General features: G+C 35.8%; 1 protein-coding gene across 1 annotated transcript in view; it reads left to right on the top strand.

The window, feature by feature from the left end:
- The window catches only part of PolZ2 (DNA polymerase zeta subunit 2), a 76,616-nt gene that overhangs the window by 27,349 nt on the left and 23,166 nt on the right, over positions 1–26,101 (top strand). The window contains exons 2-3 of the mRNA XM_081740064.1: positions 8,405–8,520; positions 14,312–14,481. Coding sequence (XP_081596190.1) covers positions 8,405–8,520; positions 14,312–14,481 — 286 coding nt within the window. The remainder of the gene's footprint in view (positions 1–8,404; positions 8,521–14,311; positions 14,482–26,101) is intronic.

The raw sequence follows: 26,101 nt of genomic DNA, 5'->3' as shown, positions 1-26,101 counted from the left end.
ATGGAGGAATATGCATCCTCTGCTCCCTTCAAATAGCAGTACAAATTTTTTAAAAATTATTTTTGCCTTCAGTACGTTACTCAGATTAGCATTTATGAGTTTTGTGCCTTTTGGACAATTTTTTAGGGTTTTGCCCCCCGTCCCCTTTTTGTATTTGCAAATTGAAAATTTATTTTTTCGCGGTTTGGTTGCTGCCCAATGGGCTATTAATCCTGCAAGTTTCGTTCCAATAGCTCAGCTCCTTCTAGGCTAGACCCAAGAGCCGAACCATAGGATTTTATGGAGGAATATGCCCCCTCTGCTCCCTTCAAATATCAGTAGAAATTTTTTTAAAAACTATTTTTGTCTTCAGTACGTTACTCTGATTAATATTTAGGACCTTTTTGTTTTTTGGACAATTTTTTTTTTGGTTTTGACTCCCGTCCCCCCTTTGTGTTTGCAAATTGAAAATTTCTTTTTTTGCGGTTTGTTTGTTGCACGATGGGCTATTAATCCTGCAAGTCTCGTTCCAATAGCTCAGCTCCTTCTAGGCTAGACCCAAGAGCCGAAGCATAGGATTTTATGGAGGAATATGCCCCCTCTGCCCCCTTCAAATAGGGGTAGAAAATTTTTTAAAAACTATTTTTGTCTTCAGTACGTTACTCTGATTAATATTTAGGAGCTTTTTGTTGCGCAATGGGCTATTAATCCTGCAAGTTTCGTTCCAATAGCTCAGCTCCTTCTAGGCTAGACCCAAGAGCCGAACCATAGGATTTTATGGAGGAATATGCCCCCTCTGCCCCCTTCAAATAGGGGTAGAATTTTTTTTAAAAAAATTTTTCCTTCAGTACTTTAGTCTGATTAATATTTATGAGTTTTGTGCCTTTTGGACAAATTTTTATTGTTTTGCCCCCCGTCCCCCCTTTGCATTTGCAAATTGAAAATTTCTTTTTTTCGCGGTTTGGTTGTTGTGCAATGGGCTATTAATCCTGCAAGTTTCGTTCCAATAGCTCAGCTCCTTCTAGGCTAGACCCAAGAGCCAAACCATATGATTCTATGGAGGAATATGCATCCTCTGCTCCCTTCAAATAGCAGTACAAATTTTTTTAAAATTATTTTTGCCTTCAGTACGTTACTCAGATTAACATTTATGAGTTTTGTGCCTTTTGGACAATTTTTTTAAGGTTTTGCCCCCCGTCCCCTTTTTGTATTTGCAAATTGAAAATTTATTTTTTCGCGGTTTGGTTGCTGCCCAATGGGCTATTAATCCTGCAAGTTTCGTTCCAATAGCTCAGCTCCTTATAGGCTAGACCCAAGAGCCGAACCATAGGATTTTATAGAGGAATATGCCTCCTCTGCTCCCTTCAAATAACAGTAGAAAAAATTTTTTAATTTTTTTTTTGTCTTCAGTACGTTACTCTGATTAATATTTATGAGTTTTGTGCTTTTTGGACAATTTTTTAGGGTTTTGCCCCCCGTCCCGCCTTTGTATTAGCATACTGAGAATTTCTTTTTCTCGCGGTTTGGTTGTTGTGCAATGGGCTATTAATCCTGCAAGTTTCGTTCCAATAGCTCAGCTCCTTCTAGGCTAGACCCAAGAGCCGAACCATAGGATTTTATGGAGGAATATGCCCCCTCTGTTCCCTTCAAATAGCAGTAATTTTTTTTAATTATTTTTGTCTTCAGTACGTTACTCTGATTAATATTTTGAGTTTTGTGCCTTTTGGACATTTTTTTAGGGTTTTGCCCCCCGTCCCCCTTTGTATTTGCAAATTGAAAATTTCTTTTTTCGCGGTTTGGTTGTTGCCCAATGGGCTATTAATCCTGCAAGTTTCGATCGAATAGCTCAGCTCCTTCTAGGCTAGACCCAAGAGCCGAACCATAGGATTTTATGCAGGAATATGCCCCCTCTGCTCCCTTCAAATAGGGGTAGAATTTTTTAAAAAAATTATTTTTGTCTTCAGTACGTTACTCTAATTAATATTTATGAGTTTTGTGCCTTTTGGACAATTTTTTAGTGTTTTGCCCCCCGTCCCCCCTTCGTATTTGCAAATTGAAAATTTCTTTTTTCGCGGCTTTGTTGTTGTCCAATGGGCTATTAATCCTGAGAGTTTCGATCCAATAGCTCAGCTCCTTCTAGGCTAGACCCAAGAGCCGAATCATAGGATTTTATGGAGGAATATGCCCCCTCTGCTCCCTTCAAATAGGGGTAGAATTTTAAAAAAAATATTTTTGTCTTCAGTACGTTACTCTAATTAATATTTATGAGTTTTGTGCCTTTTGGACAATTTTTTATGGTTTTGCCCCCCGTCCCCCCTTTGTACTTGCAAATTGAAAATTTCTTTTTTTTTGCTCTTTGGTTGATATCCAATCGGCTATTAATCCTGCAAGTTTTATTCCAATAGGTCAGCTGCTTCTAGGCTAGACCCAAGAGCCGAACCATAGGATTTTATGGAGGAATATGCATCCTCTGCTCCCTTCAAATAGCAGTACAAATTTTTTTTAAAATTATTTTTGCCTTCAGTACGTTACTCAGATTAACATTTATGAGTTTTGTGCCTTTTGGACAATTTTTTAGGGTTTTGCCCCCCGTCCCCTTTTTGTATTTGAAAATTGAAAATTTATTTTTTCGCGGTTTGGTTGCTGCCCAATGGGCTATTAATCCTGCAAGTTTCGATCCAATAGCTCAGCTCCTTCTAGGCTAGTCCCAAGAGCCGAACCATAGGATTTTATGGAGGAATATGCCCCCTCTGTTCCCTTCAAATAGCAGTAATTTTTTTTTTAAATTTTTTTTGTCTTCAGTACGTTACTCTGATTAATATTTATGAGTTTTGTGCTTTTTGGACAATTTTTTGGGGTTTTGCCCCCCGTCCCGCCTTTGTATTAGCAAACTGAAAATTTCTTTTTCTCGCGGTTTGGTTGCTGCCCAATGGGCTATTAATCCTGCAAGTTTCGTTCCAATAGCTCAGCTCCTTCTAGGCTAGACCCAAGAGCCGAACCATATGATTTTATGGAGGAATATGCCCCCTCTGTTCCCTTCAAATAGCAGTAATTTTTTTTAATTATTTTTGTCTTCAGTACGTTACTCTGATTAATATTTTGAGTTTATGCCTTTTGGACATTTTTTTAGGGTTTTGCCCCCCGTCCCCCTTTGTATTTGCAAATTGAAAATTTCTTTTTTCGCGGTTTGGTTGTTGCCCAATGGGCTATTAATCCTGCAAGTTTCGATCCAATAGCTCAGCTCCTTCTAGGCTAGACCCAAGAGCCGAACCATAGGATTTTATGCAGGAATATGCCCCCTCTGCTCCCTTCAAATAGGGGTAGAATTTTTTAAAAAAATTATTTTTGTCTTCAGTACGTTACTCTAATTAATATTTATGAGTTTTGTGCCTTTTGGACAATTTTTTAGTGTTTTGCCCCCCGTCCCCCCTTCGTATTTGCAAATTGAAAATTTCTTTTTTCGCGGTTTTGTTGTTGTCCAATGGGCTATTAATCCTGAGAGTTTCGATCCAATAGCTCAGCTCCTTCTAGGCTAGACCCAAGAGCCGAATCATAGGATTTTATGGAGGAATATGCCCCCTCTGCTCCCTTCAAATAGGGGTAGAATTTTTAAAAAAATATTTTTGTCTTCAGTACGTTACTCTAATTAATATTTATGAGTTTTGTGCCTTTTGGACAATTTTTTATGGTTTTGCCCCCCGTCCCCCCTTTGTACTTGCAAATTGAAAATTTCTTTTTTTTTTGCTCTTTGGTTGATATCCAATCGGCTATTAATCCTGCAAGTTTCATTCCAATAGGTCAGCTGCTTCTAGGCTAGACCCAAGAGCCGAACCATAGGATTTTATGGAGGAATATGCCCCCTCTGCTCCCTTCAAATAGCAGTAGAATTTTTTTAAAAAATTATTTTTGTCTTCAGTACGTTACTCTAATTAATATTTATGAGTTTTGTGCCTTTTGGACAATTTTTTATTGTTTTGCCCCCCGTCCCCCCTTTGTATTTGCAAATTGAAAATTTCTTTTTTTCGCGGTTTGGTTGCTGTCCAATGGGCTATTATCCTGCAAGTTTCGTTCCAATGGCTCAGCTCCTTCTAGGCTGGACCCAAGAGCCGAACCATAGGATTTTATGGAGGAATATGCATCCTCTGCTCCCTTCAAATAGCAGTAGAAATTTTTTTAAAATTATTTTTGCCTTCAGTACGTTACTCAGATTAACATTTATGAGTTTTGTGCCTTTTGGACAATTTTTTTAAGGTTTTGCCCCCCGTCCCCTTTTTGTATTTGCAAATTGAAAATTTATTTTTTCGCGGTTTGGTTGCTGCCCAATGGGCTATTAATCCTGCAAGTTTCGTTCCAATAGCTCAGCTCCTTATAGGCTAGACCCAAGAGCCGAACCATAGGATTTTATAGAGGAATATGCCTCCTCTGCTCCCTTCAAATAACAGTAGAAAAAATTTTTTAATTTTTTTTTTTTTTTTTGTCTTCAGTACGTTACTCTGATTAATATTTATGAGTTTTGTGCTTTTTGGACAATTTTTTAGGGTTTTGCCCCCCGTCCCGCCTTTGTATTAGCAAACTGAAAATTTCTTTTTCTCGCGGTTTGGTTGTTGTGCAATGGGCTATTAATCCTGCAAGTTTCGTTCCAATAGCTCAGCTCCTTCTAGGCTAGACCCAAGAGCCGAAGCATAGGATTTTATGGAGGAATATGCCCTTTCTGCCCCCTTCAAATAGGGGTAGAAAATTTTTTAAAAACTATTTTTGTCTTCAGTACGTTACTCTGACTAATATTTAGGAGCTTTTTGTTGCGCAATGGGCTATTAATCCTGCAAGTTTCGTTCCAATAGCTCAGCTCCTTCTAGGCTAGACCCAAGAGCCGAACCATAGGATTTTATGGAGGAATATGCCCCCTTTGCCCCCTTCAAATAGGGGTAGAATTTTTTTAAAAAAATATTTTTCCTTCAGTACTTTAGTCTGATTAATATTTATGAGTTTTGTGCCTTTTGGACAAATTTTAATGGGCTGCCCCCCGTCCCCCCTTTGCATTTGCAAATTGAAAATTTCTTTTTTTCGCGGTTTGGTTGTTGTGCAATGGGCTATTAATCCTGCAAGTTTCGTTCCAATAGCTCAGCTCCTTCTAGGCTAGACCCAAGAGCCGAACCATAGGATTTTATGGAGGAATATGCCCCCTCTGCTCCCTTCAAATAGCAGTAGAAATTTTTTAAAAATTATTTTTCTCTTCAGTACGTTACTCTGATTAATATTTGTGAGTTTTGTGCCTTTTGGACAATTTTTTATTGTTTTGCCCCCCGTCCCCCCTTTGTAATTGCAAATTGAAAATTTTTTTTTCGCGGTTTGGTTGTTGTCCAATGGGCTATTAATCCTGCAAGTTTCGTTCCAATAGCTCAGCTCCTTCTAGGCTAGACCCAAGAGCCGAACCATAGGATTTTATGGAGGAATATGCCCCCTCTGCTCCCTTCAAATAGCAGTAGAAATTTTTTAAAAATTATTTTTGTCTTCAGTACGTTACTCTGATTAACATTTGTGAGTTTTGTGATTTTCGGACCATTTTTTTAGGGTTTTGCCCCCCGTCCCTCCTTTGTATTTGCAAATTGAAAATTTCTTTTTTTCGCGGTTTTGATGTTGTCCAATGGGCTATTATTCCTGCAAGTTTCGTTCCAATAGCTCAGCTCCTTCTAGGCTAGACCCAAGAGCCAAACCATATGATTTTATGGAGGAATATGCCCTCTCTGCTCCCTTCAAATAGCAGTAGAAATTTTTTAAAAATTATTTTTGTCTTCAGTACGTTACTCTGATTAATATTTGTGAGTTTTGTGCCTTTTGGACAAATTTTTAGGGTTTTGCCCCCCGTCCCCCTTTGTATTTGCAAATTGAAAATTTCTTTTTTTCGCGGTTTGGTTGTTGTCCAATGGGCTATTAATCCTGCAAGTTTCGTTCCAATAGCTCAGCTCCTTCTAGGCTAGACCCAAGAGCCAAACCATATGATTTTATGGAGGAATATGCCCCCTCTGCTCCCTTCAAATAGCAGTAGAAATTTTTAAAAAATTATTTTTGTCTTCAGTACGTTACTCTGATTAATATTTGTGAGTTTTGTGCCTTTTGGACAAATTTTTAGGGTTTTGCCCCCCGTCCCCCTTTGTATTTGCAAATTGAAAATTTCTTTTTTTCGCGGTTTGGTTGTTGTCCAATGGGCTATTAATCCTGCAAGTTTCGTTCCAATAGCTCAGCTCCTTCTAGGCTAGACCCAAGAGCCAAACCATATGATTTTATGGAGGAATATGCCCCCTCTGCTCCCTTCAAATAGCAGTAGAAATTTTTAAAAAATTATTTTTGTCTTCAGTACGTTACTCTGATTAATATTTGTGAGTTTTGTGCCTTTTGGACAAATTTTTAGGGTTTTGCCCCCCGTCCCCCCTTTGTATTTGCAAATTGAAAATTTCTTTTTTTCGCGGTTTGGTTGTTGTCCAATGGGCTATTAATCCTGCAAGTCTCGTTCCAATAGCTCAGCTCCTTCTAGGCTAGACCCAAGAGCCGAACCATAGGATTTTATGGAGGAATATGCCCCCTCTGCTCCCTTCAAATAGCAGTAGAAATTTTTTAAAAATTATTTTTGTCTTCAGTACGTTACTCTGATTAATATTTGTGAGTTTTGTGCCTTTTGGACAATTTTGTTAGGGTTTTGCCCCCCGTCCCCCCTTTGTATTTGCAAATTGAAAATTTCTTTTTTTCGCGGTTTTGTTGTTGTCCAATGGGCTATTAATCCTGCAAGTTTCGTTCCAATAGCTCAGCTCCTTCTAGGCTAGACCCAAGAGCCGAACCCTTACCGCACACAGAAGCGATACAAAATTTTTTTCGGAAAGCGGGTAACTAGTTCTTACCAACCGTGAAAACAGAATTTTAAAATTCGAACCGGAAGTGCTCGAAGTTCGCTTCTAGGACAAATATCATAGAACGTTATTTGATTTCTCATGTGTTATTATTTTAAATGAGAAGTCTCTTTACCTAATTTCATGCCTCTCTACCTTTCAGAGATTGGAAGGAAGATATGAACATTTTAATATCCGAGTGATGGACTCTTAAAAAGGAATTTTAAACTAGCCCTTTTCTCTCCGTATCAGTTTTCTTTTTATTTTCTAAATCAAATATAAGAAAACACTGAAACAGATATTTAATTGTTTTAAATAGGAGGTACAAATACTGAATTTCATGTATCTAAACTCTGAGATATGGGGGTCTTACTATAATAATTGTAATCCCCACGCTATTTTCATTGTCATTTGTTTTTCTTCCCTCCTATATCAATTATCGAAAACACTGAAAATACTTGTCATATTATTTCAAATGAAAAGTCCACGTACCAAATTTCGCGGTTCTGACGTTCAGAGATATAAAAATTTTAATATAATTGCCACCAGTATGTCTCCTATCCCCCGCTTCGTCGTCGAATTTCCAAAAATCCTTCCTTAGTGTTACCGTGCCACACAAATCCTACTGATTTTCAAATTTGAAGTTTTTAGCTTAAGTGGTTTGGTCTGGGCGTTAATCAATCAGTCACTCATTCAGGACTTCTATTGTATAAGTTTGGCACTAATGTTTGGCATACACGAACAAAACTTAATAAATGAGTAAGAGTAACAAATAAATTAAAGTAATGCAAATTATTGTTCTTACAATATCACAAGTTTGTTATGTGACTCTACTGCTCCGTAGTTAAAGCTATAGATAAATTACATTCTGGAAGTGGGGGCGCGGTGGCACAGTGGTAGAGCGTTCACCTCCGGTGCTTGGGGTCCCGTGCTCGTGGGTTTTCTCGGGGTTCTCCCACTTTCTTCATTCCACCATATCACTCATCTCATCATGGCAATGTTCTAGGTTACTGATCTTCCTTCCCATTGGGCAGTAATAAAGACAGAAAACAACGTGCCCTGCGGGGCTCTATCCCGCCTTCACTCGCTAACGCTCGCTTGGCAATACTATGTAAATTAATGTATAAACTTTAGTACAGAAAGAAAGCAACCCAGCTGCTAACCTACATGGGGGACCACCAATCTAGAACCTTACCTTTCATCAACATCACCGTCTCCTTTAGCCTAACCGGCATAACCGTGGGACGTAAAACTTAAAGATTTTATTTCATTTTTACATTCTGGAAGTATTGAGAAGTTACAAGAGTTTTTTTTTTCTTTTTTCTAAATTGTGGAAGATCGAAACTGAAAAATTATTCATAACGGTAATAAAGTACGGTTCGTAGTAGGATTTCGGTAAGCACAAGTTTCATTGCAGTAAATCATGATCTTAAATGGAATATGAAATAATCTTGAAACCGAAAATTTAAATAGATTTTTTGTTGTTTGTGTGTGTGTCTTTTAAATTCATAGCGTTTAATTGCTTCAATTTTATTCGCTTTCAGGGGTTGATATATTGTTAGAATTCTTAGAAGTCGCCGTTCACAATGTTCTATTTGTGAGACACTTGTATCCTGACAGTATATTTGTTCAAGTGAAGAAATATGGAGTACCAGTACAGGTTGGTCAATATCATAAGATCTAACTTTGTAGGTAAAATATAGAGGAGCTGTAAGTAAAAATGTAGATGTAGATTTCAAACAGATCAACTATAGAAAAATCACTTAAACGATCGCTGAAACAATTTCACGAGACAGGAAGTATGTTACATCAGAAAGCTATAGTAGTCGTGCTGTTAGTGAAAAGAAAGTCACCGCTATGCGAAGAACGTTTCATTGTAGACCTAGCAAGACTATTGTCGTGCTAGTCTTCATATACTAATTCATAGGTCAATGATACAAAATGTAGTTCATAATATGCAGCTATCTCGTATGCGCAATAGACAGAAAGTTAATGTTTGGTGTGCATAATAACCAGTGGCGGCGATTGGAAGTTAAAAGTGGGGGGGGGCAAGACATGATCTGAATATTTGTATATCAATGTTAGTTTACCTGGTTGATGCTAACACTTAGTTTGACGAAAGGTTGTATAACTAATAGGATACTATCTTTTTCAGTTAAAATATCGTATTTCAATTTTATTAGGTAAATTGACAAGAGCAACATGAGTAGGTACTAGCCCTTGTACTCTTAAACAACGAAGGTGTAAAAAGAGATTTGATTCCTTGCTCATGAATATCTTAAAGTTCTGTCTAGGAAATTGTGTGATCAGATTATTTAATAAAAAATTTGAAAAATAAATAAATAGAAGGGATAATATTAATAATAGTAATGAATAATGAGACTTGTTTTGCACAAGTTACATTAAAACCGGGGATTAATGAAAACTTATATTTTTTTAATTCCACACATGCTGTTAAATGTATGTTATTGCTCTTAGAAAGACAGTAAATACTATGAGCAATGCTACGACATTTATAAAAATACTTTTGCAGCTTCCCGAAACATGTTCGCTACCATTAGCTGCAGTTTTCACTTTCTTGGAATACATCTAAACTCAACAATACTTAGAATCACTCCACACTCCAGTTATACACAATAATTCTGAAACCTAGAATTATGTTGAATTTACTAAATTTAATTGCATATACACCAGTACACCCCTAAACACACCACTTCACTCGTATATTATTACATTGTAAAACAATGGAAAAGATAGAAGTTGTTTCTTATTACTCTGTTTTTTTATCAATATTTCTTGCTATTAGAAAAAAGAAAATTCATTTTAGGAACTGTCAATATGGAATTAAAGCATAACTTGTGAAAGACTTTTTTTTCGAAGTGTTATCTCAATTAGTTTCAAAGCGGCTGACTACCATTGTACGAAGAAATGAAAGTACGCTGGAATTATTGCACTCAAATAGGTTAAATTTTGGACCATTTTCCGTGGCAATTAATACATCCTGTAGCTTTCTTAGCACCATCAGAAGAGAAATAACCAATACGTCTCACGCAACGGCAAATATACGGCATCATTCTTTTCTATGAACCAATAATATATACAATAACTTTACATTTCCAAATGAAACTATACTAAACATCAATGGGTCACTTCAAAAAAGTGGGGGGAGAGCAACTACCCCCTTTTGCTCCCCCCTAATCGCCGCCCTTGATAACAACCAATATTCGTGTTATTGATTCATTTTTATTTTTAATATTTGTTTTATTTATTTATTTTTCATTGAAAAATGAAGTAATTTTTTCTTATATTAATGTCCCATGGTTATGCCCTTAGACTAAAGAAGACTTATAATTAAAGTAAATTATTGTGAAATACATTTTTGTGCTCTCTCACCGGAAATCGAACCCGGAACCATGTACACAAAAGGCACACGTGCTAATCATTGGACGAGCGGATGCATCATGTCGAAGACAAAGAGCCGAACATGGTTTCAGTAAGACGGCACTCGCTGTCATTGGTCCAAGATTGTACGTGAGTTTCTCCATGAGAAATTTACCGGTCGACCGATTGGTTGCGGCGGCATCATTACTTGGCCACCAAATTTCTAATGTCACTCCACTGATACCCTTCTATGGAGTTGCTTGAATAAGAATTAAATCACTCATATCATGTAAACTGCAGAAAATTAAAGGAAAAAAAGTTACGAACAAATGAAGAGAAAATGAGTATAGTCTTGATATTCTCCAAGTAACTAAAGGTGTTCACGTGGAACTGCACTGAACAGTTGTAATGTTTTGAACGATGTGGAATACGTTTGAGTTAGATAACAAAATGTAGCTAGTATGAGAATCTACCTTCATCTAACCGTAGCAATTTAAAATTCTTGGTAACCATGTTAGTAAAATAAAGATAACTTTTTTGGAGAAATTTGTTTATTTATATATCGATCATTTCAACTCCTTTACTCCTAAAGTCTTCTTCCGAACGCATTCATTTAGAAGCGTTTTATTGGGTTGCTAACCTGTATTACATTTTGTTTCTTCCATTAAAGTAGACTTTTATCTACTAAAACGCTAATATGTTCTGAAATAGATTTTCCACTAAATATGTAAATGGACAGTACTTTAACTATCAAATGTACACCATTACTCTTGTCACATTTGATTCAATGTTGCCAATCTCTAATTCTTGCGTAACATGAAAAATCGCAGAAGAAGCGTGTACGAATCCGAGTTAATAATTTGGTAAGTAATGATTTTATTTCTGTTATGAAGTGTGGTTTGTAAATACTCGTAGATCTTTCAATTTTGATGTAGTGTTATGAAGAATTTGTACCTTATTTATGGTGTGTTTCATTGTGGATAAGTGTTTTCACAAGCCATATAGCATTAGATCACTGTCTTTTGAATCTCTTGTATGTTCCTTGATTTCTAGTTCATATATTTCGTTTTGTCATCCCGATGTAAGTTTGTAGGCATTGATACATTACAGTATAAATTCTTGCAAATGTTTGATTGTGTATGTAATAATATTCAGTTAAGTGCTGCTCGTAATTCATAGGGGCTTTTAGGGCTACTTCGAATATTTTATTATTATTATTATTTATTTATTTTCTGGAGTTTGTAGCATAATTTTGACCATAATGAGAAGGGTGTCTACTTGTCAGAACTTTGAACCCATTACTGTTCTTCATAAATTTTTAAAGCCTATAATTTCCATTTAGCTAACGTTATTTTTTGAATATACATTTAGGAAGCCAAGATTAGCTAGCTTGTTTACTCTAATGAGAAAGTTAACCTAAACCTGGCCTTCACTTTGAAGCAGTGAGCTGACTTTTGTTTATGTAAAAATTTGAGGCACTTTGTTTTCTTTAGATGTTTTATGTGAATTTATTCCCCAGTCTGTCATTAGTGATATTGATATCGAAGCAATTCGTTTGGTTATTATTCTTTAATTTGGTAATAAACCTAATGTTGTGATGAATCTTATATTTAATTTTTTCAGTAAGGGTTTTTTCTTCTCTGTAAACCAAATTAATTTCTCGGATCCCACATTGAACAAAATGGGGAATAAATTTACACAAACATCTACAGGAAACCAAGTGCCTCAGATTTTCACATTAACAATAAATCAGCTCATCCGTTCGAAGTGAATATCAATATTTGGGTTAACTTTTTTCTTAGAGTACATGAGCTAGTTTCTTAAGAGGAAGAAATAGATAAACAATTGAAGGTAATTTGTAATTTACTCCGCCGCACGAAATTGAAATATATTATATACTTTCGTTACGCTTATCATTTAATAAAACCGATGACCAATTACAATGTCTTTTGAACCAAAATTTTCGTTGGGACTTACGGAAAGCTACTCTTTTCATTTCCTGGATTTTACTTTCTGTAGGAGCCGTAATAAATTCTAGTAGAAAATCTATAGAAAACTTACCTCCAGTAATAGCTTCGTTCACAAAAATCTGGACATTAATGGAAGGTCAAGACGAATATATGGATCAACATATTTATTAGAGTTTATGTCTATGCTAGCTGATCTAAGTGATAAACTTATGCATTCGACATTAATTTAGCCCTTATCAATGGTTATAATAGGTTTATGTTGGAAGGTTGGTAAGAATACATTATTTTTAATAGTTCAAAAAATTTTTAAAAATTGGACAACCAAGTAGATAAATGAGTTTATTTCCCTTGTTCCCAAGCTTGTCGTTTAGACTGCGGAAATACAAGAAAGCATAATTGTAAAGTCAACTTAAAACCACTAGGAATCGGGAAATCACTGTTAGTCAATGTGAAAGTTACTTTGTAATAAAAACGAAAAAAAAAAAAAAAATCTTTAAGGGACATTTACGAAATATTTTGTTCTTGCCAAGATACGTACATGAGCATGACAGAAAGGAATAACAGTACAAGATTGAAAGACCACTTATGGGAGTGTCCAGATGATACAGAAACCATGTTTTGATTATGTAAGTACTTACGAGAAAACAAACATTTAGATCTTAAGGTTTTGCACAGTGCTTCATCAAGAGAATGTTTGAGACATATATCAGAACAAAGAAAGAAAAAAATCCAAAACAACACCAAAAAGGCAATTTGGACAGAGTATGGGATAAAAACATTACTAATTTCATCAACAAATATTAAACTGTTAATTCTTATAAGCATATAACTTTGTTACTACGAATTTTCTTCTTAGTATAAATTTGTTGCAAATATTCACGAAGTGAATATTTTCAACAAATTTGTACTAAGTGAATATTTGATCAGTTTTCTACATAAAGTGAGTGGGTAGACAAAATTATAGCGTCAGTGCATAGGTAAAAGCATAAATTGTAACAAAGTTTACGGAATACTCTGCGTACTTTTTTAAATATAGTAAGCTCAAAATCACATTAGACGTGTAAAAGAAAGAGTCCGAGAACACAACCAATGCCGAGGGAGATTTCCTCGCAGGTTGCAATATCATATTAATGGAAGAAAACAGAAATACAAGGTAAACGCATTTGCACTTAAGACTGTTGGATCATAAATGTGTGGATGATACAAATGTGTTGTTAAGACACAATAACATACAAATATGTTATTGTGAGGTGAACGATAGGAGTGTGATGCCTCCAATATGTTTGAGAGTTTTTATATATTTACGTATTAAATACGTTATTTCATATTAATATATAAATTTAAAAATTCTAACGATGTTGATTTATTAAACATGTGAAGAACCTGCTTAGTATTCGAGTGAGGGAAATTTACTTAGTTATGGAAGTTCAGGGAAAGTCAGGAAAATTGTTCCCAGAATTTCAGTATGTTTTGATATATTTTGATCGAGCTTACAACTACCAAATTTTGTCGATAATGGATCCGTGCTCAGTAGCGACTACATAGATCTAATATTCAATACACGTTTATACTCAAATAGGGAAAAGCATATTAACAATCTGTTATACAGAAACGCCTACATGGAAAATTTCTAGTATAGTAACTTAATTTATTCTGTAATATGTAAGGAAGGACAGAGAGCCAAATATGCTGTCTCCAGCCTACTCAGGGTAGACGCTAATACGGGCCTCTTTTGCTGTAACATTTACAGGTCAAAGCAAATATAAACCATTGTAAGCTTCGTATGTGACACATTTATTTGAAATCTACTACAAAGATATGCTTGACCCATCCATTAGAAGTAAGTTACAAGGATGGAGGGAATAATGAACAATACGGTTAATCGTTTATGACAGAAACTTAGATGAAAAATAATATTTACATATGAAAATTTAAGCAAAGAAATAAATCTAAACTGGAGGAAAAAATTCAACAATGAACTAAAATGATTATAGAGATAATATTTATCGAGATATAACATGAAAAACAGTACCTTACGTTTAATTATAAGAATTCCAACACTTCTTGCAAATCTATTGGCTAAAATTATTTGTTTTACAGATGTCCAAGTTTCCTCCTCTTAACTCATACATAACAAACTGTTTGGCTTCTGCTCAAGTACTTCTAAAGAAGAACGAAGTCGATCGGATAGTTATTTTGTTCCTTGATAAGGATTCTAAGCCAGTGGAAAAATTTGCATTTGATATTCTTAATCTGAGTGCAGCAGTGATGTAAGTATTTTTTTTCTGTTGTTATAATTTGTATTGCAAATTTATATCTTAAAGGCGATTTCAAAATAAAATTGTGAAAATTGAATATTATCGTATCTGTGAGTATGGTATTCATTTTGTAAATATTTCCTCGACGCAGACAAGTTTTCTGTACAAGTGAGTTGTAAGTGGCTTGTTTTTCATTATGGTAATTTACGTTAACATGATGTTTTATGTGGCAGAGAATAATAGCAGAGAGGTATAAAGCTGAAAGGAGAAAATCAAGCTATTACGACTAGGTCCGAGTTACTGACAAGTAGAGATGAAAAGGTTCGAATTAGAAAGCGGCTTTTTTTCCCCCACTGCTGTGAAATGTTAGGCTGTTTAAAACATTTTAATTTTAATGAAAAAATAACAGCTCATTCCACATTTCTTTTTTGATTATATCATGAAAGGAGTTTAATTACTTTATTCTAAAGGATAAACATTTATCAAAAAAATCAAAAATTAAAGGAAATCGGTCATTCGAAAGGAAAGATATCGATTATATCAATGGATACTGAGGACTTTCTAGTTACAATCAATTATTCCTAGAACTATTAATGCTCAACGACAAAACTATTTTAGTAAAGGAGAATAATGGTGTTAGCATAGCTATTCAGGAAATATAATAGTTAAATTTAGTTCCACGAAATTATCATTTACAATTCAGACAAGACTAAAACTTCAGTTAGAAACATATTTTACGAGTTCATGACCCATTTTATGTGGGAACGTGTCGAAACAAGTATATACTGTACATACATAAAATCACTTATTGAAGCTGCTAAAATTCGAAGGGCAGAAAATTGGAGACGATGTGCCCAGGTTTTCTATTTTAAACATATTGTCATGGTTTAAGCTTAAAGAAAGAAGAAATTATGGGAATAATGAACTTTTACGTCGATGTTAAACGAATATCTTACCCAAAATTATTGTTTATGGCTTTGATTTAGTAAACTGAACTCATATACATTCTAATAGAATATCTGAAGGTCACAAAGTTTTTCACTAGCTGGAAGCTAGATTTAAGTGAAATTTTTATACTAAAACAAAAATGGTTTTGTATCTCTTTCTTCGTTTATGGTACTTTCTTTTGGCTGGCAATTTGAATTTAGACAACCCGTAAACACATGACAAAATGTACCAAGTTTCAGGCACCGGTAAGATGGTCAACAATCAAAACGACACTGTGAATATATTGAGTTTTGCGGGAAGAAAAAAGAACATCATTTGGAGCAAATTTATTAAGTAATTCAAACTCCATCAGATAAGAAAACGACCATACGAGTTCGTTGCGAAACGTGTAAGAAAGAAATAGTTGGTTTAGTTCAAAAAATGAGGAATCATTATGAAAAATGCTATATTGTGAAAAAAACTGGAAACCCAAACAGATGGTAAAAGTGTTGATCCGAAAATTGCTTCGGATGATTCTAACGTCAGTGATGTGGTTGAGGTACAACTGGGAACTTCAGGTGAGATTAATTTTGTATCACCAATTTCTTTTTCATTATATTATGAAAATTTTATTTCGTCCCCCTCCCCAACGTCCGTTCTAAAGTTTCTTAAAAACTGTACACCCTGGCATAGCTTGTATTGAAGGGACCAGGCGAGGAAGTGTTAGGTATCGCAGTCATCCACGTAACTATCCCTTAAAGCGTGATACTTATTGTCACATCTTTGCCGAACGTCAATGAGGCTCCTGGGACGACTTGATCTACATTTGTTCGTCCGTCTGTATGTATGTACCACGCTACAGGGCGCAATTTTCGGTCTTTTAACATTAGATTTTGAGGGTAGAGACACGAGACGTCCGGAATTTGCTGTATGAATTGTGACTGCGATCCGACGTAAAATTTCAAGATTAGTGGTTCGGATCCCACTTTAAACAATAAGCCCTGTCTCGTATAACCTTGTTACTGATGTAAATCTGTAATCAATCAAACTAAACTTAGTTTTATGCGTTTCAAAAAAACTTGGGTTGCAGGATAAATTTGGCTCAACTTTTTTTTTTTTTTTTTTTTTTAAGATTTTCTAAAAGGTTTATTTTTGCTCAGCAAACGTAGTATCTTTGTAGCCAGGAGTTCAAAATAAATTAAATAAATACCACGTGGAAGGGTCTGGGCTAGAGTTTCGTACGATAATCGCTAAACAAGCGCGGTCAGGGAACAGGAACGGAACGGAGGAACAGGAGGGCTTATTTCTCCCTCCCTGCTCATAAATTCAAGATATTAACATTATATTGTGTGAGCAGGGTGGCCACTCACCTGGAAAACCGGGAAAAGTTAGGGAAATTTTTAATTCTGGAAAAGTCAGGGAATTTTGATGAAAAACCGGGAATTTTTACTCGGGGGAAAATTTACGTTCTGCTGTATTCCTAGCCATTTAGCCAGGTTATTTATATACAAAATAGCTTTGGTCGCTGGGGGCTTCGCCCCCAGATCTCTCCTTCTTTACAGGTTTCGTTTATCTAGCTCTGCTGGTTTGGGCTGTGCATACTTTCTTCATATTCTTTTGTCATTTAGTGCTGCCCATGAATTGAGCTGGAGCGAAATCGGGACCATTTTGTAATTAACACACTTGTTTTGTTCGATGGCTGCTCGATTTCCAGAATTCGCTCGGGGCTGCGCCCCTGCATCCCGTTTTGGTACTCACGTAGTATAAAGGCTGAACGGTAGTTGAGTATTTCTGCCGGAAGAGTTCCGAATGTGTGTCGAATTCCACAAAATGTGTGGAATTTTGGTTAATGCGTGTATTTCTATGTGGAATCAAAAACTGTGTGGATTCCACATGCATTTGTACTCAGTGGCGGCAGTACTTTTTGCGACACACGATTAATTGGCTATGCTTTTTACAGATATTTGACCTTTTGACCACCAATTTGAAGTAATGGCATTCCCCTCCCCCTAGTTTTTACACCCAATTCCGCTACTGCATGTACTACTGTTCTAAAAAAAAAATCAGCTACAAACAAAATTTTCTGATTTCTTAAAAGCACATTTTATTAGTGCTCATTTACTTCAGTTCCGTTGTTTTGTTACACAATATTTCCTATCTATGTCGACCTGTTCCCCGGTTGCATAACCACCGCACGCCACTGCTGGCACGACAAAACCTTTGGGACCCGGGCCTACCTAAAGTTGTTAATGACGGCTTTCTAGACCGAAGTCCGCTACTTCTTAATACAGGTAGCTCCATAATTGTCCTCTCCATACTCTCTGGGCCAACACCAAAACTTTTGAGTGTTCACAGAAAATCGAACCCGGGACTACGTGCATCGAACGCACACGCGCGAACCATCCGGTTCAGTATATATATATATATATATATATATATATATATATATATATATATATATGTACGTTAGCTACGCCGCATCGATGTGAAAGTGTGTGAAATTGTGTGGTATTTAAACGTGCTACGCGTGTATTTTGGACCTTGTGATCCGGCAGCTGATTTAAGAGGTTGAGAATTAAGGAGGTAAGTAAAGATAGATTATGCATACGCGGTTATTAAAAAATATATGAAGCATTAAGAGTTATTTCAGAATACATACGAATCACGATTGTGCTGTTTTATGTTTGCGTGTGAGAGGGGGATCACACGTCGTGTGGCTTGTAATTTTGGCTTGTAACAACAGCGAAATTATAAATTTATCTATTTTTATTTCTTTTATTTTTATTTATTTATTTATTTTTTTATTTATTTTCTTGTTTGTGTTCAGTTTTGTGAGTACTTTGAATTGTTAGTAATGAAAACACGTAACTTTATAGAGTCATAGAGGTGTGCCTACTGAATTTTTGTGATACACTGTTTGCAATAAGGATGTAGACAGACCTAACTATTCTTTCATGTAGGTCTGTGTGACCATTAAAGACGGTATCTTTTAGTTACGTGCAAGGGGGTTGGGTATTAATAAAATACATAATTCCTCACGATATTTATGACCATGGGCGTCTACAGAGGGGGTCGAAGGGTCAGTCGAAAATTGCATAGGTTAATAATAATTTCTATAATAGGAAGTTATGCTTTCAAATTAAAAGTTTATACTTATTAAGGAAGCTTGTATTCTTCACCCTCCCTGCGAAATTTTCTGTGGACGCCTTTGTTCGTGACTGATGTATAGTACTGTTCAATTACGACATAGTGAAATATATACTGAGCTAGTGATGACGGGTTCGTAGCATGGAAATTTCATATTTCCATGAAAAATAGTCAAAGATCCACAGAATACGTATGCAAAATTTCAATATGATACCTTGAAAACTAAGGTCGCAAAAAATTCATGAAAATTTTCTAAAGAAAAAAAATGCGATTTTACGCTTCCGCGCCCCCCTCTCCCCGTTTTGCGCCGCCAAGTTGACGGTCTGCGAAAAACCCGTGTGAGCAGTGTTGAATTTAGAAACTTTTCTCCGGGGGGGGGGAAAGGAGATAATGCTGGATAGATATGTTGGAGAAAATCAACCAGTATTAATATCTTTTGAATTTTCTCATGTGTCTTCGGGGGGAGGGATTTTTTTTTATCTCCGGGGGAAATGTCCCGCGGGGCACCCCTGAATTCAACACTGCATGTGGGATGATCTTTGCTCATTCTGTGAATGAGCAATAAGAAAAACCAGCTTATCGCTCGTGTGTGAGCTGTATAAGAGTTTTAAAACAACACTATGAAATAAAATTATACTAACAATTTGTAAAGGCCTGTACGTCAGTAATAGGCCTAATTTCAAATATAAAATATCTTTATTTTAAACGATTTCGGTCTAAATTCAGTATATCTGCACATAACAACTAATTTCTAATTCAATATGGTTATATTTTAATTCATTTTACATTATAAAATAATATTTAACTGAAAGTTTCAATTTACTGTTTTCAACAATGGAATTATTGCTTGCATTGACAAAGTTGAATAATAATGGCGACAAAGCGTCTCCTTGCCTCAGGCCATTCTCAGCGTGAAAGCTTGCGGACAAGTATTTTCCTACGCGGACTTTGCTTTGGGATTCGCCTAAACTCATCTTATTAATCTAACTAACTTTTTCGGTATACCAAATTCAGTAACAACCTTGAGCAATGAGAAACAATAGACAGTGTACTTATTTTGTTGGTGTTGTTATATATATTAATTTCTGATGTAAATGAATTGTACACTCATATTCATATTATTATTATTTTTCATTTCAGTTTGCGTCTCAATCATATCTAAAAAAGCTACTTTTTCGAACGACTGGCTGTCCAACCCAAATTTCTCATTGTGACTTTCTGCTGTGAAGGACAACAGGAATGCTGCGTTCTGTAAGATTTGCAGAAATACTTTTAGCCTCAGCAAAATGGGGAAACGGGCTATTATTAGACACATGGAAGGCAAAAAACACACCGAAGCTGTGAAAAACTCTCTAGTAACTCGGCCGATAACAACTTTTTGTCAGCAAAAGAATGCAGTGGAATGTAGTGGTCAGAATCCAGGTCCTTCTTGTCCCGCTGAAGAACTGGTTGTAAGTAAAGAGATGCTGGTGCCTTCCGAAGAATCTATTAAAAATAAACATGCTAATGTTATGAAGTCGTTTCTAGTGTCTGAGTCAGTAACTAAAGCTGAAGTTCTGTGGTGTTTGCAGGCAGTAATGGAACACTTGTCATTCCGATCTGCTTCCCGACTGGCAACAAATTTCAAGCTCGTGTTCCTTGATATCGAAATTTGTAGTAAGATGCAATTTCAACGTACCAAGTTAGCTTATACTATCGTTCATGGTCTTGGACGACTTTTTAAAGGTGATCTTCTCAAAGAAATAGAAGCTTGCAAGCATTATGTTATTGGGTTTGATGAAAGCCTTAACAAAGTCTCGCAAAAGCAGCAAATGGACCTTACGATTCGGTTTTGGGACAATGAAAGAAACCAAGTGTCAGCAAGATATTGAAATTCAGTGTTCCTCGGACATTCAACGTCAGCAGACATTCAAGTTAGTTTCAAGAATGGTATCTTAGGTTTGGACCTCAAGAAAATTGTTCAAGTTTCGATGGATGGCCCACATGTTAACTTCAAATTTTTAAGTGACCTGCAGAAAGATCTTGTAAGTTCACCTTCAGATCCAATTCTTCTTGATATTGGAAGTTGTGGGCTGCATACTATGAATTGTGCTTTAAAGCTGCCATGCAAGCAACAGGTTGGAAATTAGAAGAATTCCTAAGGGCGTCTTATAATTGATTCAAAGACGGTCCAGCTCGTCGTGCAGATTACATAAGATGCACAGGGTCTTCTGTGTTTCCGAAAAAAAATTTGCAGCATTAGATGGACAGAAAATTCAGATGTTGTTTCCCGGGCGATGGAAATATTACCGAACGTAAAGAAATACGTACAGTGGGCTATTGATGAGAAGAAAGTACCACAGTGCAAAAGCTTTGATACTGTAAGACATTTCACAAATGATAACCTGCTTGGCGCAAAACTTGGCTTTTTCACAACATTAGCAAAAACTGTTGAACCTTTCCTGCGTGAATTTCAGGGAGAAGCTCCATTAGCTCCTTTCCTTTACAACTTGCTCCAGGCTATAGTATTGTCTGTTGCAGGTCGTTTTGTGAAAGATAGTGTTTTGAAAGGCCGGCCATTGGTTAAGATTGATTTCAATAATAGCGAAAACTTAAAGCCAGCCAAGTTTGTAAACATTGGGTACACATCAAAGGATGCTATACGAAAAGCCAATACCGTATCGGATAGACAGACTCTTGAATTTCGACAAGACTGTAGCGCAGGATGTCAGAAATTCATACTGAAAATAATGGACAGGTCACCTCTAAAATTCAACCTGACAAGAGCAATTTCTTTCCTGGATCCAAGTGTTTGTTATGGATGACACTGTAGCTGCAAAGAGATTGTCCAATTGCCTAGAAATTGTAGTATCCAAGAATTGGATTACAGGAACATTACCTGATGAAATCCAAGGTGAATTCAAAGTTTTTGCTAAAAATCCTCGTGTATTGGAAGCAATGAGGACTTATGACAGGAAAAGTAAGAGATTAGATGACCATTGGATGGAGATGCTGCATTTAGGCGCATGCTCAATACATATGACTGATTTTGTGAAATTTCTCCTCATTTTATCTCATGAAAATGCTAGTGTGGAGAGGGGATTTTCAACCAACAAAGAATGTTTAATTGAAAATCAAAGCGGATTGAGTCTAATTGCACTCAGGCAGGTACATGATAAAACTTCAGCTGTGGGTGGTATTGATAAGTTTCCAATTACAAAGAGGGTTGTCCATGCTGCCCGCAATGCTCATGGAGTGTATGTTGAGTCTCTGAGGAATCAAGAAGAGGAAGAGAAGAAACAGAAGAAGAGAAATGTCATTAAGGATAAAGTTATTGAACTCGAGGCAAAGAAAATGAAGTTCTTGAATTATGTCAAGGAGAAACTGTCTGCAATTGATGATGAGATTATTGGTTTGAGGTCTTAAAACATTTAAGTGGATGTGGTCTTAACTTCAGTTTGATTTTAGTGAACTGCAAGTCTGTGATTTGAGGTTTAAAACATTTCAGTAAAGTAGTGTTCGTTCCAGTAATTTGTGTTTTAGTAGTGAACTGTAAGTGTGTGTACTTTTGTGACTAGTATTAAGCTTAAGGTTGGAAAGCGATAGGGATAGACATTCCTCTTCTCGTTCTGTGCAGCAATTGGTTACAGTGGAGTGGAAACACACAGGAGAATTGAAAATTAGGCAAGTAAGTGATTAAAATTAAACTATTTATCTTCGCTAGTGTTTTTTGTGATTCTTTTTTAAATAATGATCCTCTAGTCCATATTTCATTTCACTTGTAGCTCCTGTTTAAGCTTTGAAAAACAATGATATACCAATTTTAGATCTCTCTAGAAATTTTCTGGAAAACCGGGAAAATTTCTGGAAAAGTCAGGGAATTTTGAAATTCCAAATGAGTGGCCACCCTGGTGAGCTTCATCGTGGAAAAGATTAACAAGTCAAGTCCGAATGCCATAGTCAGTGATGCATAATTTCGTTAAATAAATGCTGGGTGTGTCAAAAGGGATACACAGACTGAAAGCGTCATATCTTCGTAACTACCAATCCGAAATGAATGAAAGAAAAACTACGTGACAAAATGCAATTTAGAGTTTTATACGATTGACGCTAGAGAGGGGAGTTTGTTTACAGGTCATCCGCCCCCTACATTGAATTTCAGATTTTGGGGGCAGTAATGCAGATTTAGAAATCTTTTGATGAGCAAAGTCCAACAGAACAAATTTGAAGCTCTTACACCGAATAAATATAAATTTTGATCAGTTATAAACCATTTCCATTGTCCGTAAGACCTATATTGTTCTTTGGTATATTTTTTGGCCCAAGGATTCCAAAAATGGCTCTACTTTCGAGTTTCGTGCCTGCTTAAAATTCTGGAAATCGGGCCTAAGACACCTTCCAGTTTTAATAATCTGTATTTCCTCCATATTCAGTGTAAGGGCCTCAAACTTGTTCTGTTGCAGGGGCCGCGGTGGCTCAGTGGTAGAGCGTTCACCTCTATCTAGTGCTTGGGGTCCCGGGTTCGATCCCAGTCCCCGCCAAGTTAACTTTCTGGTGGACAAATACCGTGTACCTGGGTTTTCTCGGGATTCTCCCATTTCCTCCCAGTTTCTTCATTCCACAATTTCATTCATTACTCATCATCACCGTCTCCTTTAGTCTAACCGACATAATCGTGGGACGTAAAACTCATTTTTTTTGTTTGTTTGTTCTGTTGCACTTTGCTTATCTAAAGGTTCCTAAAACTTCCTTACTGCCCCCAAAATCTGAAATTCATGGTTGGGTTCATATGAAACTAGGCCACACCTTTCATGTGGTTTTAGTTTCATTTATTTCTGACTCTTGACTGCGAAGATGTTACGTTTTGAAATAGAATTCATTTGCTGAGCAAAACTGAAACTTATTGAAAATGGACGTACAATTATTGACGAAAAAAAAAAAAAAAGTGTGTTTCATCACCCGCATCCACGAAGCGCGAGCTTAACCCCTAAGAAAATTTAGAACGGAGGTGGGGGACAAAATAAAATTTTCATAATATAATAAAAAAGAAATTGGTGACAAAATTAATTCTTACCTGAAGTTCCCGGTTGCATCCCAACCACATCACTGACGTTAGAATCAACAGAAGCAATTTTCTGATCAACCTTTTACCATCTGTTTGGGATTCCAATTTTTTCACAGCGTTGCATTTTTCATAATGATTCTTCATCCTTTGAACTAAATCAACGATCTCTTTTCCTTATACGTTTTGCAACAAGCTCGTATGGTCGTTTTCTTATCTGATGGAGTTCGAGTTAGTTTAGTAAATTTGCTCCAAATGATTTTTTTTTCTTCCCGTAAAACTCATGTTAAACAATTCCAAGTTGTACAGAGACTGAGAACCAACTTGTACTCTGTCAATAAATGCGTGCGATATTTTAATTTCAGGACCGCAATTTAGCAAAGAACCCTTGGTTTGTTTTCTGAATACAACTCAAAAACTTGTTTCTATAGTAATTATTTTATTTATTTTTTAATATCAGTTCTACAAGTAGTCCAACCTTCGACTACGACACTTTCTCGCAAGTTAACTGAGAAACATTTAAACAATACAATAAACGTTAAAAACAAGAGAAAAAAGAGAGAAAATAAATTTTAGATCATCTGCTGTAGCCACAAGAAATCAAAACATTTACATGGGAAGAAAAATAGCCTTCTGAGTGGGAATCAATTTTTTGAGAGTTTTCTTTCTCTGCCATATTTTTTTTTTTTTTTTTTTTACAAAAATAATATAAAAATAAATATATTTTAGAACAAACTTGCACATTTGTAACTGTAATAAATATACAGTCACTTTGTATTTAATATTCATATGCCAGGGTATGTATGACGATTGTACCCTGGCATATGAATACTAAATTTTGTTTACAAACCTGTGATTCTGTTATGTATCCTAAATAGTTGTATGATTAAAATGTACTAGAAGTGTTTTGCTTGCATTGTCTATATTGCGAGAAAAATTAGATACATTATTCATAGAGTTACATATTTGTGCCAATATACAGTAGCATAATATGAAGGAATAACATGTTCCCCATGGAAAAAGTCACACTAGAAAGATAAGGTGCGATAATTTACTTTGAAATAATTATGTATTCACAGCAAGAACAACATAATGATTACTCGTGCTAACAGTAGACCCATCTACCTCACAGGAATCACTAATTTTGAACGAGGATCGTTTCACCGCTACATTCGGTCATCATCAGATCAAAGGATAGTAATGAGTGCAAAAAACGAGTTAACTAAGGATAAATGACCCATATAGTGCCAACGTGAGAGTTTAAATAGCTCGGTGAACGACGTTCACGTTGTCAATAATAGAAAAGAAACGGAAATATGAGGGCGTTAATCTTCGACTGCAATTGAACTTTAGTACCTTGATGTAAATCTTAAAACACCATTCTCCACTTATAATCTGTGATACAAAATGTTAGCCCGCACCAAGTGAAGTTTGTGGTGGACGAACACTTGTGAGTGGATTTTCTCGGGGTTCTCCCATTTCCTCTCACTTTATTCATTCCATTCATTTCTAATCATCACGGTCTCCTTTAGCCTAGCCGGCATAAGCGTGGGACGTAAAACTGAAAAATTTCATTTCATTTTCATTTCAAAATGTTAGCACAATTGCCCTCCAAAGTTTTTTTTTTCTTCCTGATGGAGTCGCGTTCCAATATAAAAATCGGGAGGATTCAAAATCAGGGTGGATTGATTAAATCTGTCTGATTTAAATCACTTCATTTTTAAAATAAAAATCGTTTTAAATCAAAGTCCGAAATAAATTAATTTAAGGTGAAAATAAGTAAAATCTCGTTTCTGTTCTGTTATTTTAATTATGGAAGTTAATAATCATAATACAATGAGACTCAAATGTGTAGCATAGTATGAAAACAAATGTCATGCAGAGGATGATGAGGGAAAATCCCGTTTTGAACTTGTAACGGAGCAATCCTGCTTTCTTCTTTTCGTAACATTGTGTATGGGTTTTTAAATCATTAACTATTCCAACGGGGAAATTATCCATCGACATTTAAGACGAAAATTCTTTTGTGTACGCATCTGTTTATTTGTTCCCAGATAATAGGGTGTATTTAGAGGGTCCTATCTCCTCTCCGATTTTTTTTTTTTTTTTTTTTAAAGATTTTAAAATTTTAGGCGAAATTTATGTATTTTATGACGCAAGCTAGTTCCAATTTTTTAAAAATAGGCTCTGCCAAATATCAGTAAGTTTTGTGAAAATGTCATTTTGATAAACGTTGCTGTACTTTTTCCTTAATGCTTAACCTTTTAAATTACATCATCTATTTGTAGGTGATAGGGTAGAATCTTCATTATTAGATTTAAAAAGTACCAATAAAGCTTTTTACTTCGCTTTTCTTTTCAAGACTGGAGGCATTGTACAACACGTTACATATGCTTTCATGCCTTTCTGCGTCGAGACATAGTGTGTGATGACGTTCTTCTTGTTCACCTCAACCATAGGTTGGTGGGCAACATGAAAATTTTTAGAACTTTTCTCTCGCTTGGGAGAGCTGTTTTA

The sequence above is a fragment of the Thermobia domestica genome, chromosome 15, assembly GCF_964235325.1.
Source record: "Thermobia domestica chromosome 15, izTheDome1.hap1.1, whole genome shotgun sequence".
Classification (NCBI taxonomy): Eukaryota; Metazoa; Arthropoda; class Insecta; order Zygentoma; family Lepismatidae; genus Thermobia; species Thermobia domestica.
Note: the sequence above shows the minus strand (reverse complement) of the source record. Positions and strands in the feature narration are given on the sequence as shown.